Source organism: Netta rufina (genome assembly GCF_964035555.1).
Source record: "Netta rufina genome assembly, chromosome: 4".
NCBI lineage: Eukaryota > Metazoa > Chordata > Aves > Anseriformes > Anatidae > Netta > Netta rufina.
In genome coordinates this window covers 75,565,937-75,579,737 of record NC_140127.1, presented here as the reverse complement: position 1 = coordinate 75,579,737, position 13,801 = coordinate 75,565,937, and the positions used below count along the sequence as shown (strand labels likewise).

Below are 13,801 nucleotides of genomic sequence, written 5' to 3'. Positions count from 1 at the left end.
AATGGGGTGAAGAGCAGGAAGGACAGGCTACACATGCTGCCGGGGGTTTCTGCGTTTGCTTTTGTTGTTTCGTGCTCTGAGATATAAATAAACGGAGTTAATTGTAAGAGCACGCCTCTGGCTTCCCTCGCTGTGGCTTCCTAAGAGGCTGAGCGCTGTTGGTCTGAATCTCTCTGCATCATCCCCTGAATCAAATGAGAGGGTGACAGAAGAACTTCCCAAATCGCTATCCGTGCGTGACTGTAGCGATACAAGAGGGGCAAGGAAAGCCCGACAGAAACTTTGTTAGCTCATACAAAGTTCAGCAGCTCTTGCATATCATGCCTACGGCTGCCAAACACGGTGTCGTGCGAGACCAGATGGATGTCGCTTCGGATGTGTTAACACCAGTGAGGAAATCTGTCCTCGGATGGCAGTCACCATGGAGATCCGATAGAAGCTTCCCGAGGACCAGAAGCAAAAGAGACACGTCAGCGAGATAATGGAGGCAGATAAAAATAGCAATTGGGCAATTTCTGAGCCCAGCAGACGACGCAGCATTCCCCCAGGGCTGGTTCGGGATCCGACGGGAGGGGAGCGCTGTGCATTTTGCGCCTGCCTCCGCCGGCTGCTCCGCAGGGGCGAGCTGGGCTCTCCTCCTCACCGGCGCGCCGGGAGCCCGATGCTTCCAGCACCCCTCCTCGCAGGTGCAGCCCCCCGGGGCAAAGCAGAGCCAGGAGATGGGCTGGGATTCAAACCACTCTGGACTTCAGACCACTGAGATGAGCTGCCTGTGGCTTCAGGAAATATATAATGCGCTGCTCGGCATGCGATATGTGCCCAGCTCCGGTGTGAAACCCACAGACACCACCACCTACCGCTGCTAGCAGCTAAGGAGATTACTGTTTTTGCTCAAATTAGTACGGTTCTGAGCCAATGTTCCTGAAGGCAGTGGTAAATATTGCATTGTCTTCACCGAGCCTCAGAAACAGGATTAAACACCAGAGGCTGAGTGAGCGGCTGGCGGTGGCGCTTAATGGTTTTGGTTACAGCATGAGAGCTGCTAGGAAGGACACCAAAGCCAGCTCTGATCCTGAATGCTCAACCAGGTGATGGTGCCACCACAAACACCGCGCTCAGCAGGGTCTGGTTTTCTGTTCTGAGCACGCTGCTTGGTCCACCAGACCCCTGCAAGGGCTTTGAGCCTGGAGCTGGGAACTTAGAGATTGATTTGTCACCCAGCTCTGACATTTACTCCTTTGTTAACTTCAGTCTCATGGTCCTGTACCAGCAGAAAAAAAAAAATCCTGGAGAAAAACAGAGCATTAACCTCCACAGACGAACATGGGAAGATACTATGAGGCACGGTAACACTGTCTAAAAAGAAATGTTTGGTTTTAAATGGAGTTAAAGTAAATAAAGGTATACATTAATTTACCAGCAAAACTTCACGTTTTTTCTCAAGAGGAAAGCACCGAAAATATTTTCATAGATTCATAATTATTCATGGAAAAATGGGGAAGGAGAGGGATATTTTTACCTCATAGGGGGACCTCCTGAAGAGCACTAACCATAGATTTTTTATGCATCAAGTGGCTTCCAAATCTGTGGTGAAATGTGAACACCGAGGCTGACGTTCAGCTCTTCACCCACCATCACCTTCAGTTCTCCTCAGGTCACTGCCATCTGGGATAAAAGTTTCCACTCTGCACAAAAAGCCCCATTCTTCGTCCCTGGACTCGGGGCATCTGGGCACCTTCAGATGAATTTTCATTGCTTACTGACACGGCGTGTCTGGGGTTTGCCCTTATTATTTGTTGCCACACAAACGTTGTGTCATTTGAAAGCCCGTCCCCGAGACGTTTATTTATCCTTGCCAGTCACTGACACAAGCATTCTGCATTTGTATTGTTCTAATTTATTAATCAAATCATCATGCAGAACCAACACAAACGCATCAAAGATGTCTGTTACAAGCTCATAAGCCCATTAGAAAATGGTATCACTTGCCTGACAGATTCTATTTCCCTAAAAACAATGCTGGCTGACAGGAGCTCTTTTATGTTCCCTTAATTTCCAGCTAACGAAGTTCCATATCGGTAGGTGCATTGTTATTATGGGGCAGGCATCAGCCAGACAGAGCTTGCAAAAATCCCTTTTAATCCCTGACCTCCCTTTAGCATTTTTCCAGTTCTACTCTCGGCTGTAATTCTGACATTTCACTAGATGGATCCCACTGACAGAATTTCTTTCATTTATTTTATTTATTTATTATTTTTTTAAAATCCCAGCGATCTCTTTCTCATTGTGCTTGCTTTGGTGGTCCCTGGGTTTTCAGCCTGTGCTGTTATTTTGCTGAACTGCTTCCAACAGCTCCCGGCGTCTCCGTGTCCCTGCTGGTGTCCCCCTCTCGCTGCTTGTCCCGTCCCTTCCTCTCACTTCCACGGCCTTCGGACCCAACCTTTGGAGAAGTTTGACGCGTTCAAGAAATGCTCCGTGGGCTCATCTTCTTTTGGTCTCGTCGGTGTCATTCAGGAAAACGTTTCACCGTGAAATAAGAGGGCTGGAAAACTGATCCATGAATAAAAACGGGAAGGAACAAGGCACAGTGCAGGATGAAGAAGCCTCCTGCAATGTTGGGAACTCAAACCATCCCCGCGGGCTGGTCCCTTCCCTGATGCTGGGTCACTGGCAGTCCCCCACAACCTGCCAGCTCCCCGGTTTCCCCATCCCTAATCCCTCATCCCCTCTTTTTAAGCAGCGTCCTTCCATTTCCACAGCACCACGCAGCTTCGACCCTCGCTGCTCTCCCGGAGCCCCGGCTGCTGCCCTCGCTTCTCCTGCTGGCCCCCAGCCTCCTCCTGCTCCCACCTCTCCCTCCTGCCTTTCCCAAACCCCTTCACCATCACCTCATTTGCAGCCGGGCTGTGCATCACCATTCACCTCCTCCCACCCCAGCGCATGAAACTCCCCCAGAAAATCCTCCTGGTTTTTCTAAACCAGCAGAAACGACGGAAACCAACCCTCGAGGCGCCGCGGGCGAGCCCCGTGCGCTCGGCCAGCCCCTCCTGTTTACCCTGGGCGTGCAGCAGCCTGCTTTCCTTCCCCAGCACCGACCTTTAGCCCCTCTCCAACCTCTTGGGAACGAAGCCCCGCAGCCCCAAGAGCTGCCCCCGTCTCATTCCGCCTCCCACCGCGGCTTCACCCCGCCGAAACCGCCCCGCGCAGAGGAAACGCGGCCGTGACCGGCCACGGGGAGCTGGAGGGCAGCAGAAGCCTTTCAGCAGCTGCTGCTTTGGGAAGGGCCGTGGCTGGCTCTGCACCCTCCGCCACCATCCCACACACTGTGCTGCCACCCACAGCAGCCAGCCGGGGGGTTCGGAGGCTCGGGGCTGTGCTCCCACCCCGGTTCTCGGTGCCTTCAGGCAGGTGCCCCTGCCCAGAGCTGGCTTTGTCGTCCCCATCCGTGTCTGTCTGCACGTAGCGGTGACCCCAAGATAATTCAGTTTCCCAGGCCGTGTTTATAGGGGACAAATCCCAGTCTTCCAGCCACCGCTCTCGCTGTGCTTGAAGTCCTGCTCTGCTTCCCATCAAGACCTGCCAACGCTGAAATAAATTTTGAAGCCTCTCTGATATTGCAGTGCTGTTCCCCAAGCCCCTGCTTGGGACTCGGTGCTTCTGCTTCTGATTCCTGCTTTCTCCTGCGTGCTGTCGTGCTTTTCCTTCTGAATACAGGAAATTAATAGAAAGAGAGACTGAAACGGTGGCAAGGTGGACTTCGTGGGCTTCAGCCTTGGGGTCCGAACTGAGCTCTGGCTTTCCAAAGTTGTGGACGGTTTTTCAAAACTGACTTTCTGGTTTAGTTAAAGACAGGGACGGGGATCTCCGGGGGCAATGCTGGGGTGAAAACCTCTCGGCAAGCCGCACTGGGGTACCTAAATTCCTGCCAAAACCCACTAGCAGCGCATGAGGTGGCTTCACCCAGCCAGGACTTGAGGGCGAGGGGGCAGACCTGCGGCTCAGAGCAGCTCTGAGCCTCTTTAGGAGCTCACAGAGCCAGATGCTGAGCAGGGCCTGCATGAAACACCAGGGGATCCCCCAGCTTGGGGGCTTCTGGGCTACCAGAACAAGAAGCAGAGCTCAGGAGCGAAACCACAGCCCTCCCTTCCAGCTGCCCCGGCCGTAGTCATGGAAATCTCCCCCGAAATGACGGCCGCAGCCGGGGCCACCTTGTGTGACTCGCAGCCCTGCCCTTCTTGGGTGGTAACGACGGGCAGAAATACCCAGGGCTCTTCCTGAAAGCTATTGTTCAAAGTCCTTTGCTGGAGGAATTTCGCGTTTCCTCTCCAGCACGGGGGAGCCCTGGCAGCGCTACTCCAGCAGCGGCTGCTCCAGGGGCCAGCTCCAGCGGTCCCGGGGTGGGTTTCCCTCCGGGTGGGTTTCCCTCAGGGTGGGTAAAACCCACCCAGGGCCTCTCCTGCCTTTGCCCGAGCCCCGTTACACCCCGCAGAAGCTGCCCAGAGCACTGCGGCCACACACGGACGCGATATCCCAATGCCAACAGGAGCCGTGCTGCAGAAGCTGAGCAGCTCGGGCAGCTTCTCGGGACAAATCCTCAAACCCTCTAGGCGTTAACTCCAAACAATGGGCAGTCTGGACAATTCTGATAAGACACCAGGAGCCACCTCAAACAGCTCGGTTGTGTTTCCACCTCCAGCAGCTCCTTGCTGCCCCAGCCACCTTCCCAGTCCTTCGCCCTGCTCCCCTCCCCAGTCCCAGCTTGGAAATGCCGCTGACACCTAGCGTCGTGTCCCTCGACTGCACCCCAAGCCTCAAGGGAAGCCCAAAAGCTGGGGAACGTGGGTGATTTTGTGGGCCACGGGGTTCAGGAAAGCCCGCACCCACCTTTCCTCCACCCTGGATGCATCCTTGTAGCCAGCAGAGCTGCGCAACCGGAGCTGATCCTGCTCCGTGCGACCTGTCCGCATCACTCTGCTTGTCCTCCCGCACCTAAAAACCTAAAACTGTGTGCTGCCCCTTGCCCTTTTCCAGCACTAATTTTAATTTTTGAAGCTGCCGTTTCTGGAGTCATCCCTCCACGGGGAAAGTCTCTGTTTGTGAATCGTCCCTGCGGATTTACGGCTGGGTTTGGGTAGCGGGTGAGGAGAGGAACTAGCAAGCTGCAAAAAAACATACCCACAGGGATAAAAGGGCAGCCAGGAAAAGTCAGAAATAAAAATAAAAATAATGAAATAAAAATTAAAAAAATAAAAAATATTTTAAAAATAGAAATAGAAATAGAAATATAGAAATAGAAATAGAAATATAGAAATAGAAATAGAAATAGAAATAGAAATAGAAATAGAAATAGAAATAGAAATAGAAATAGAAATAGAAATAGAAATAAATGAGAATAAGAATAAGAATAAGAATAAGAATAAGAATAAGAATAAGAATAAGAATAAGAATAAGAATAAGAATAAGAATAAGAATAAGAATAAGAATAAGAATAAGAATAAGAATAAGAATAAGAATAAGAATAAGAATAAGAATAAGAATAAGAATAAGAATGCTTTGGGGATTTAATTTGGGATTTAATTTGATTTGGGATTTTTGGGATTTAGCATATGTGAGGTTCCCTACCCCTGCAGCACCCCATCCATCGCCTTTCATCCCGCAGGGCTCTGGCAGCAGCACGTCAGGGTGCTTGGAAGGAGAAGCAAAGAGAGCCGGTGCCTCCTTGTCCCTGAGCACAAAAAAAAAACTGAGACTGCAGCAGGCCCTGAAATTGCTGAGTGATGCTTAGGGCTGAGTGTTCTCCAGGAGAAGTGGAATAGGCACAGTCAGCATCATTGTGCCACGTTGAAACCCAGCAGATATTTTGAGGAGGATCTGCAGGACTAAAGGGCACGGCTGAATTCCCAGCTCTCACCTCAGGTGGGATTTGGGACCAGGGAGTGCTGAGTGCCCCCAGGCCTCCCCGCACGGGCGATCAGACCCAGGCACAAGTATCCCCATCAGTCAGGGATGGGATTTGGCTGCAACGCAAGGAAAATATGTGTGCAGCAGCTAAAGGAGGGATGCTACAGGCACTGGTGGAGCAGGGGAGAAGTCCCAGACACCACATCCACCCACCCAGGGACGAGGCAGACACCCAGCACCGTGCGGTGTCCCGCTCCCTAAGTGATGTGGCTGGCAGAGCAGTGGCAGGACGTCCCCAGGGCTCGAGGGACATCCTTGTCCACCAGGGAGCACAAGGGAGAGAATCAAAGCTCAGGAGGAACCTCACGGATCTGTAATTCCTCCACAGCCCTGCCGTCCAGTTGCAGATCCATAGGTCAGCAGTTTCCTCCCTCTCTCTGATTTCTTGTTTTTAGTGTGGATTAAAGCAGGCAGCTTCTGCCAGCTTCCCAAATCCTCACCCCCACTTCTACACAAATTCATTGGGGCCTGGAAACAGCTCAAATGGGAGAAGTGAACCACTGGAAGAAAACTCCATTAAAATGTTGCTCGTTTCCAGCTGGCCTTGGGAATGGGGACGAGAAATGGGATGGGTGCAGGACATCGGCACCGCCAGGCAGAAAGGGGGGAACTGGCACCCACCAAGGCAAGTTCTGCCATCAAGAAGCTGCTCGTGACAAAGCTACGCGTTCACTGTCTTTACTTCTTGCTGACGATCTTAATTTTGCCGAACGTGTAAGATTTGCTTTAGCAAAACAAATATCGCTCTTGGGCTTTTGCCACGCCATGAATTTTTAATGCTTTATTAGAACGCGCGAGGGTTTCAGCAGCAGCTGTGACTGCTTAATGGAGAGAAACTCCGCTTCGTTACCTGCTCAGGCACCGCGGGGGCCATCTGTGCTCAGGATGTGAGAGCTGTGCGACTGGAACCAGCCACCACCAGCTCCTCGCCCACCGGGCCCCACTTCCAACAGCCCTCTTGGAAAGCTGGCTGCATCCTCACGCACTAAAATATTCATTTACAAAGGGCTTTAGGAACTTCTGGGATCAGACAACAGTGTTGTCACCTAATCCCAGGACCTTCTTAGCATGGCTGTGGTGGGCAGGGCCCCCCAGCAAGGTGCCCAGCCCCACGTCGGGGTGGCTGCTGCAGCTCCCCCAGGAGGAGCCCCCCAAGCTCTGGGCAGCCTGTGCCAGGGCTCCAGCACCCCTGGGCCCAGCACTGCTGCCTGAGGGGCAGGGGGAGCCGCCGGGGCTCCAGGCTGGGCCTGGACACGGATGGGATCCCCCTGCCCTCCTCATCCCCAGGCCAAGCAGCCCCAGCTCTTTTGGCCTCTCCTCACAGCAGAGGTGCCCCAGGCCCTGCAGCAGCTCCAGGGGTGATGCTGGGCTCACCGCAGTGTGCCCAGGGCTCTCTGGCACAATCAACACCAGGCTTTGCAAAGAACCAACCCCTCTTAACGGCAGACCCCTGACCACCGAGCACAAAGATGTGCAGAGGCTGAGATGACAACAGCGCATGGAGGGGGAGCGCTGGGTGCGGGAGGACAGGATAGGGGTTACTGGCACAAGAGCAGCACTGGAAAAAAAAAAATATCAGGCAAAAAAAAACTCAAATGGAGGTAAAAATAAATAAATAAATAAATTGGGGCAAAAATAACCAAGCAAATATAAGGGAAAAAAAAAGTAAAAAAATATATTGGGGGAAAAAAATAAGTCGGGAAAAAAATAAACATGATACTGGGCAAAATATATGTATATATGGAAAAAAAAAAGATAATGAGAAAATAAAATTATGTAGGGAAAAAAAACTGATATTGAGTGAAAAAATATATATTGGGGAAATAGTTATATCGGGGAAAATAATTATAATGGGGGAAAATAAATATATCAGGAAAAAACTGATATTGGGGGAAAAATATATATATCGGGGAAAAAATGAAATAAAATAAAATAAAATAAAATAAAATAAAATAAAATAAAATAAAATAAAATAAAATAAAATAAAATAAAATAAAATAAAATAAAATAAAATAAAATAAAATAAAATAAAATAAACTGCTATGGGGCCAAAACCCCGATTTGGGGCCAAAAGGCGCAGGGGAAGCCCCGCGGGGCGGGGCCGCGGCGGGAGTAGGGTCGAGCCCTGGCCACGCCCATCGGGGGGCGGGGCGAGGGGCGGGGGCAGCCAATGGGAGCTGGGGCTGGCGGAGCGCCCATTGAGGGGCGGCGGGGGCATGAATGGGGCGCGTGACGTCACGGGGGCATGAATGGGGCGCGTGACGGCGCGGGGGCGCTAAGCCACGCCCCCCGCCGTGGCGCGCCGCGATGGAGCCGGGGCCGGGAATGGGGCCGGGAATGGGATCGGGAATGGGGCCGGGAATGGGGCCGGGAATGGGGCCGGGAATGGGGCCGGGAGCGGAACCGCAGCGCTGGCCCGCGGCCTCCTGCGTGCTGACGGGGGCCTCGCGGGGCTTCGGGCGCAGCCTGGCCCGGCTGCTGGCCCCGCGGCTGGGCCGGGGCTCGCTGCTGGTGCTGCTGGCCCGCTCCGAGGCTCCGCTGGCCCAGCTGGCGACCGAGCTGCGGGGCTCCGCCGCCTCCGGGCTGCGGGTGGAGTGCGTGGCCGCCGAGCTGAGCACCCAGCAGGGGCTGCGGAAGGCGGTGGAGGCGCTGCGGGAGCTGCTGCCCTCGGCGCCGCCCGGCCCTTTGCTCGTCGTTAACAACGCCGGTAACAACCGGGAGCGGGGCTCCTAACGGAGGGGGTGGGCGCGGGGGGATTGCCGGGGACTTCTTGTGAATGGGGCCGGGGAGTTGGGGCAGCAGCGCCGGGACTGCTCCTTGCCGGGATGTGGTGCAGGAGCTCCGTGCTCTGCTGCTGCTGAGGCTCCTGCATCCCCCCAGCCTCGTCCTGCATCCCCCCAGCCTCGTCCTGCATCCCCCCAGCCTCGTCCTGCATCCCCCCAGCCTCATCCTGCAGCCCCCTGCCCTTCTCCTGCAGCCCCCTGCCTTCCTCCGGCCCTAGCTCCTCAAGCTCTGTCCTCCAGAAAACCTTCAGACCCTGCTTTGGCTTTAGGGCCAAAGCCTGCTGGCTTTAGGGCCACTTTCTCCTCATTATTTCTGGGATAAGGCCAACCATTCCGGTAGGTAACAGCACTGCAGGAGCAGGACCTCAGGTCTTCCCCTGACTTGGTCCAGAAAGATCAAAATGCAGAGAGCACATGGTGCCCTGTGGGGTGTCGTGCTTGAGGCCAAAGGTTGGGAGCTGTTTGTTCAGGCAGGGCAGGTCCTTGTCCCGTGGTGCTGCCCGTGGGTGACCCAAAAACATGAGCAGAGCCGTGCCGAGCTCCTTGCTCTGCCAGGAGATCCTGATCTAAGCAGGAGAGCTTGGACCTGCAAAGATGCCCGATGTTTGTCCCCATTGGGGTGTTGCTTGTGGAAATGGGGGTGCAAAAACGGATGGTGTTTGGGCCATATTTAGCCTACTGCAGGCTCATTTGTCCTTCGTTCCCAGGCTCCCTGGGAGACATCTCCAAATCCTTCCTCGACCTCACCGACCCGGCTGAAATCAACACCTACTTCGCCTTCAACGTCACCTCGGCGCTTTGCCTCACCACGGCCGCCCTGCAGGCCTTCGGGAAGCGCCCCGGCTCGAGCAGGACGGTGGTGAACATCTCCTCCCTCTGCGCCCTAAAGCCCTTCAAGAACTGGGCCCTGTACTGCAGTGGGAAAGCTGCCCGGGACATGATGTTCCAGGTGCTGGCGCTGGAGGAGCCCGACGTGCGCGTGCTCAACTACGCCCCGGGTGAGAAAGGGGCTCGTGAATTGTTGCTGGCTTTAATAGAAGGAGATATTCCTCCGGGTGCAGAAGGAGAACGGGCACCAGAGTTTGTGATTTCTTCTGCTTTGATTCCCCAGGTCCTCTGGACACGGACATGCAGCTCTTGGCCCGCACGAAGACCGGAGACCCCGAGATGCGGCGGCATTTCCAGAGCCTGCAGGAGAGCGGGCAGCTCATAGACTGCTCCGTGTCGGCCCAGAAGCTCCTGAAGCTCCTGGAGGAGGACGCCTTCAGCTCCGGCGCCCACGTGGACTTCTACGACGTCTGAGCTGCCCTCACCTGGCCCCTCGCCTGCGTGCTTTGCTGTCTTACTTCAGAGAACTAAGAGGAGGAGGTCATCACCCCTGGCTCTTCCCCATCTCTCCAGAAACCCTCCTGCAGCTCGGGGGCTCTCTGCACAGCCCGGAGGGTTTGGGAGCAGAGCTGAGCCTCTCCCGGTGCTGCTTGCAGGCAGGGAGCTGCCAGGAGAGGGAGCTGCCTGCGCAGGAGATGTGAACACCGGGGTGCCTGCGTGGGGCTCCAGCTGGCACAAGCACAGCCCTGGGCGAGGGTTTGATCACTGCCCTGAATTTTTCCTGTTTTCTTGGGGCTGGGGCTGGGGCTTGAGCCTCTTCCAGGTTGTTCTTTTAGTTATTTGTGGGCTTTTAGCCTCATTTTTCCAAGTTCCATAAGGCATAAGCCCACTCCTCGTAGTGCCAGAGGTGGGACAAACACAGTGCTGCCGGCGAGGCTGGCACCCAGAAACACCCAGTGTCCCTCCCAGCTCCGTGACAGCAACCTTCTGCCACCCTGTTCTTGCAGCCTTTTATTCCGAGATTATTTTTCTGTCTCCCTACGTCTCCAGTCATTAAAAGTTTCCTGTCTGCTCTGGTCTTTCTGCTGTGTGTTCAAAGTGGGTGCGCTCTGGGGAGGGTGGGAGCAGGGAGCCTGGCTCAGGTCATGGTCATCATCCAGCAAGGCACCACGCCTGTCCCTCTGGGTCCTCTCTGCCACCTCCAGGTGATTTCCTGAGCTCCGTGGTCACTTAATTCCATCAAAAAAGCCTTTTCCATTAACTCCACGTTCACTTAATTCCATCAAGCTCAAAAAAAGCCTTCTCCAGAGCTAGTCTGCCTCTTGGTTTCTTCTTCCCTGTGTCCCTATTAAGTTAGTTATTAGCAAAAATCCCTCTGCTTCCTATACCTCTTCTCCTGGGTTTGGTGCCTGATGCCATTGCATGTTGTTGGGGAGCCCAGAAGGACCTGCTGCTGTCCTCTCAGGGGTCAGGGGGTCCCGGGCTCGCCTCCTTTCCCAGAGGGCTGAAAATCACCCCTCACCCTGCAGCTGGGTGGGCTCTGTCCCAAACATTTTATGGGCAGAGGCTGGGTCCTTTTGGGATCTGCTTCTCTGCAATGAGTAGCACCGGTGATCACGGCTGGGTATCCCAAATCCTGCTCTTATGGGTTCTGGGCTGCAGGAGGAGGGAGACCCCCCCAGAGGAGGTGGAAGGAGCCCCAAGCTGCAGGCGGAGCTGGGGGACGGCTTGGTAGAAAGGGCTGGGAGGTCCCGATGGGCTTTTTGGGGTGAGATGCAGTAAAATTGAGGGGGCCCGAAGGGGAGGCTTATTTTGGGGTTGTGTGTACTGGGTTGGGGCCTGACCACCCTCCAGCAGCAAATCTCTGTGTCACCTTAGAGCATCTGCGTGGGGGGCTGTGGTACCACACGGGCCATTTAAAATCAGACATTTCCCCAACCAAAACCTCTCCTTCAAGAGACATTTTTATCTTTTTTACCTAGATTTTGGGCATTTGCCTAAATGTGGGTGCTTAACCTAGTGCAAATAGTCTAGGGGCTGTGTCCCTGGGTGCTTCCCAAGCCTCTCCTTCCCAAACGCTCAGCGTGCCAGTGGCCATCTGAGCCGCGGCACGGGGCGCAGACGCGCTGTGCCTGGATGGGACCAGATGTCCCCAACTCTCCCGATCCCATCCCCTTGGACCAGATGTCCCCATTTCCATCCCCTCGGACCTACTAAATGTGTGCGTGGGTGCTCAGCACCACCCCACAGCCCCTGGGGACGTGTGGTGCCAGCGATGCTCTCGGAGCATCCCCAGCTGGCGTCCCCGCACCCAAGGGTGCCGCAAGGCGCAAAGGCAAAATGATAGGAAATATTTTTCTCCTTTTCCTTTTTTTTAATCATTTTCTGTGACCAGCTGAGGGCGTACCGAGACCGGGTAACGGGCAGGGACTGGAGCAGCCACAGGACGGGGGGGGATGAGGCTGCTGTAAGGAGGCTGTGGGGAGCCCCAAGCTCATCCCCTAAGGGCTCAGGGCCTGGAGGAGCAGCGGGCTTGGAGGGGATGGAGCAGGAAGAGGCAGAGCTGAGGCTCCCCTCCTGACTCTCCATGGCCAAGCACGACAGCCTTGCAACAACCACCGTGGGTTTTCTTAAGGCTCCACATCCTGGAGCCGTGGGACGGTGCCAGGAGCTCACTTAGGAGAGGGAAAAAAAAAAAAAAAAAAAAAAAAAAAAAAAAGTTTCCAGCTCTGCCGATTTCCCAGGTAATTCTGGTAAATCCCATTTACCAGATTTGGCTTGCCCCACAAAGCAGAGCCTACACGGATAGCCTGACCTGGGGGTGCTCTCCTACGGATGAGCACGGTGGTGGGGCAGCTTTGTGACCCCCAAATTCTCCTCTGTTCAGCCAGAGGTGAGGATGTGCCCATGTGGAGCCCCAGACCCTGCCTAGCACCGGGGCTCCTCCAGCAGCTCTGCCTCCCACACTGCCTGGTGCAGCAAGGCACCACTCAGGCCACTTTACCCCTTCCTTTCCTTTTTCTTTTTCCCTTTTCCCTCTGCTTTTCCCTTCCCATCCCAACCCTGGACCTTCCCTGGGGTGGTGGCAGCCCCAGGGAGGGTCCTCGAGCCCTGCTGTCCCTGTCCCCACCGCCCTGGCACAGCCCTGCAGGGGCTCCCATGGGACAACCCCATCCCTTTCGGTTCCTCTGAGCTTATTTAACATGAAAGGAATCAAACCTGCTGCTGGGGGCACCGCAGCCACCAGTGCCAGGCCCTTTCCTGCTGCAGAGCTTTTCTTCTCCGGGTTGGAAGTTCACCAGGGGCGATGCGGTGCAGGGGGGAGCCCTGGCAAACAGCGGGGACGAGGCTGGAGCAGACGCCTCCCGCTGTGAGATCCGAATTAAAGCATTACGGAAAGCCCCTGAGGTGGTCTCGATGGCACTTTGGGCCAGGAAAAGGGGAAACGTGCACCGGTGACCTGCCCGGGGCTCCCAGCCCCCTCCCGTGCCAGCAGACACTGCCGCCTTTGTGCCGGTGGCAGGGGGTGAAATTCGGGGAACTGGGTTATGAAAGGAGCCAAAGTCACCGCATGGGGTTTCGTTTCCATGTGTGTCACCGGGTCCCTGGCACGGCGGCGAGGGCAAGCCTCCTAAATCCCCCGCAAAGCCCCGCCACCGCTCCGCAAAGCCTCCCAAATTAAAAACGGAGCGCACCCCGCCACCTCCCCCAGCCCTGCCGCTGACCCGGGTTGCCCCCAGGCTCAGGGGGTCGGGAGGCTGCGGCCAGGTCCCCCTGGCCCTTATTAAAGGTTTTTCAGCAGGGGGGAGACCTTCATTGTCCCGGCTGCTGGGCACACAAGTGCTGAGCACGGCCCTGCCCGGGGGACACCGGGTGCCCGCTCGCAAACCAGCAGCCGCCTCTGGCCACCGGGCCAAAGGTAAAGGAGCTTTGAGCTCCTTGGAGAGGTGATCCCGGGGGAAAAAGGGCCTGGAGGTGCCCACGTTTCCCCCCCAGACCCCATAGAGGGTGTGTGGTTACTTGGAGGGTGCCCCCCAGGCAGGCAGCCCGCTGGTCCAGAGCTCCTTGTCTCTCCTCGCGAGCTCCGCAGGGGGGTTTGGGGGGCTGCTCCTGGGATTTTGGGGATGTTCACCGAGCCCCGAGGGGGTTACAACACCAAGCACCTCCCTGCTGAGCTGGCGGCTTGTCTCCAGCGAGTCCTTCACACCACACCTCACACAACCCAGACC

General features: G+C 55.4%; 1 protein-coding gene across 1 annotated transcript; it reads left to right on the top strand.

Annotated features, from left to right (window-relative positions):
- The first annotated feature begins 8,294 nt into the window (after nt 1-8,294).
- SPR (sepiapterin reductase) lies at nt 8,295-10,630 on the top strand. The gene is made up of 3 exons (XM_084286163.1): nt 8,295-8,668; nt 9,452-9,742; nt 9,856-10,630. The coding sequence occupies exons 1-3, from the start codon at nt 8,299-8,301 to the stop codon at nt 10,044-10,046; spliced, it is 852 nt and encodes a 283-aa protein (XP_084142289.1). The 5' UTR covers nt 8,295-8,298; the 3' UTR covers nt 10,047-10,630.
- Nucleotides 10,631-13,801: the final 3,171 nt, after the last annotated feature.

Excerpts from the sequence above, each read along its gene's own strand:
- SPR (XM_084286163.1), top strand. The coding sequence starts at position 8,299 with ATGGGATCGGGAATGGGGCCGGGAATGGGGCCGGGAATGGGGCCGGGA. Across the intron at positions 8,669-9,451 it reads GCTCGTCGTTAACAACGCCG|GCTCCCTGGGAGACATCTCC; the intron begins GTAACAACCGGG and ends CTTCGTTCCCAG. Across the intron at positions 9,743-9,855 it reads CGTGCTCAACTACGCCCCGG|GTCCTCTGGACACGGACATG; the intron begins GTGAGAAAGGGG and ends TTGATTCCCCAG.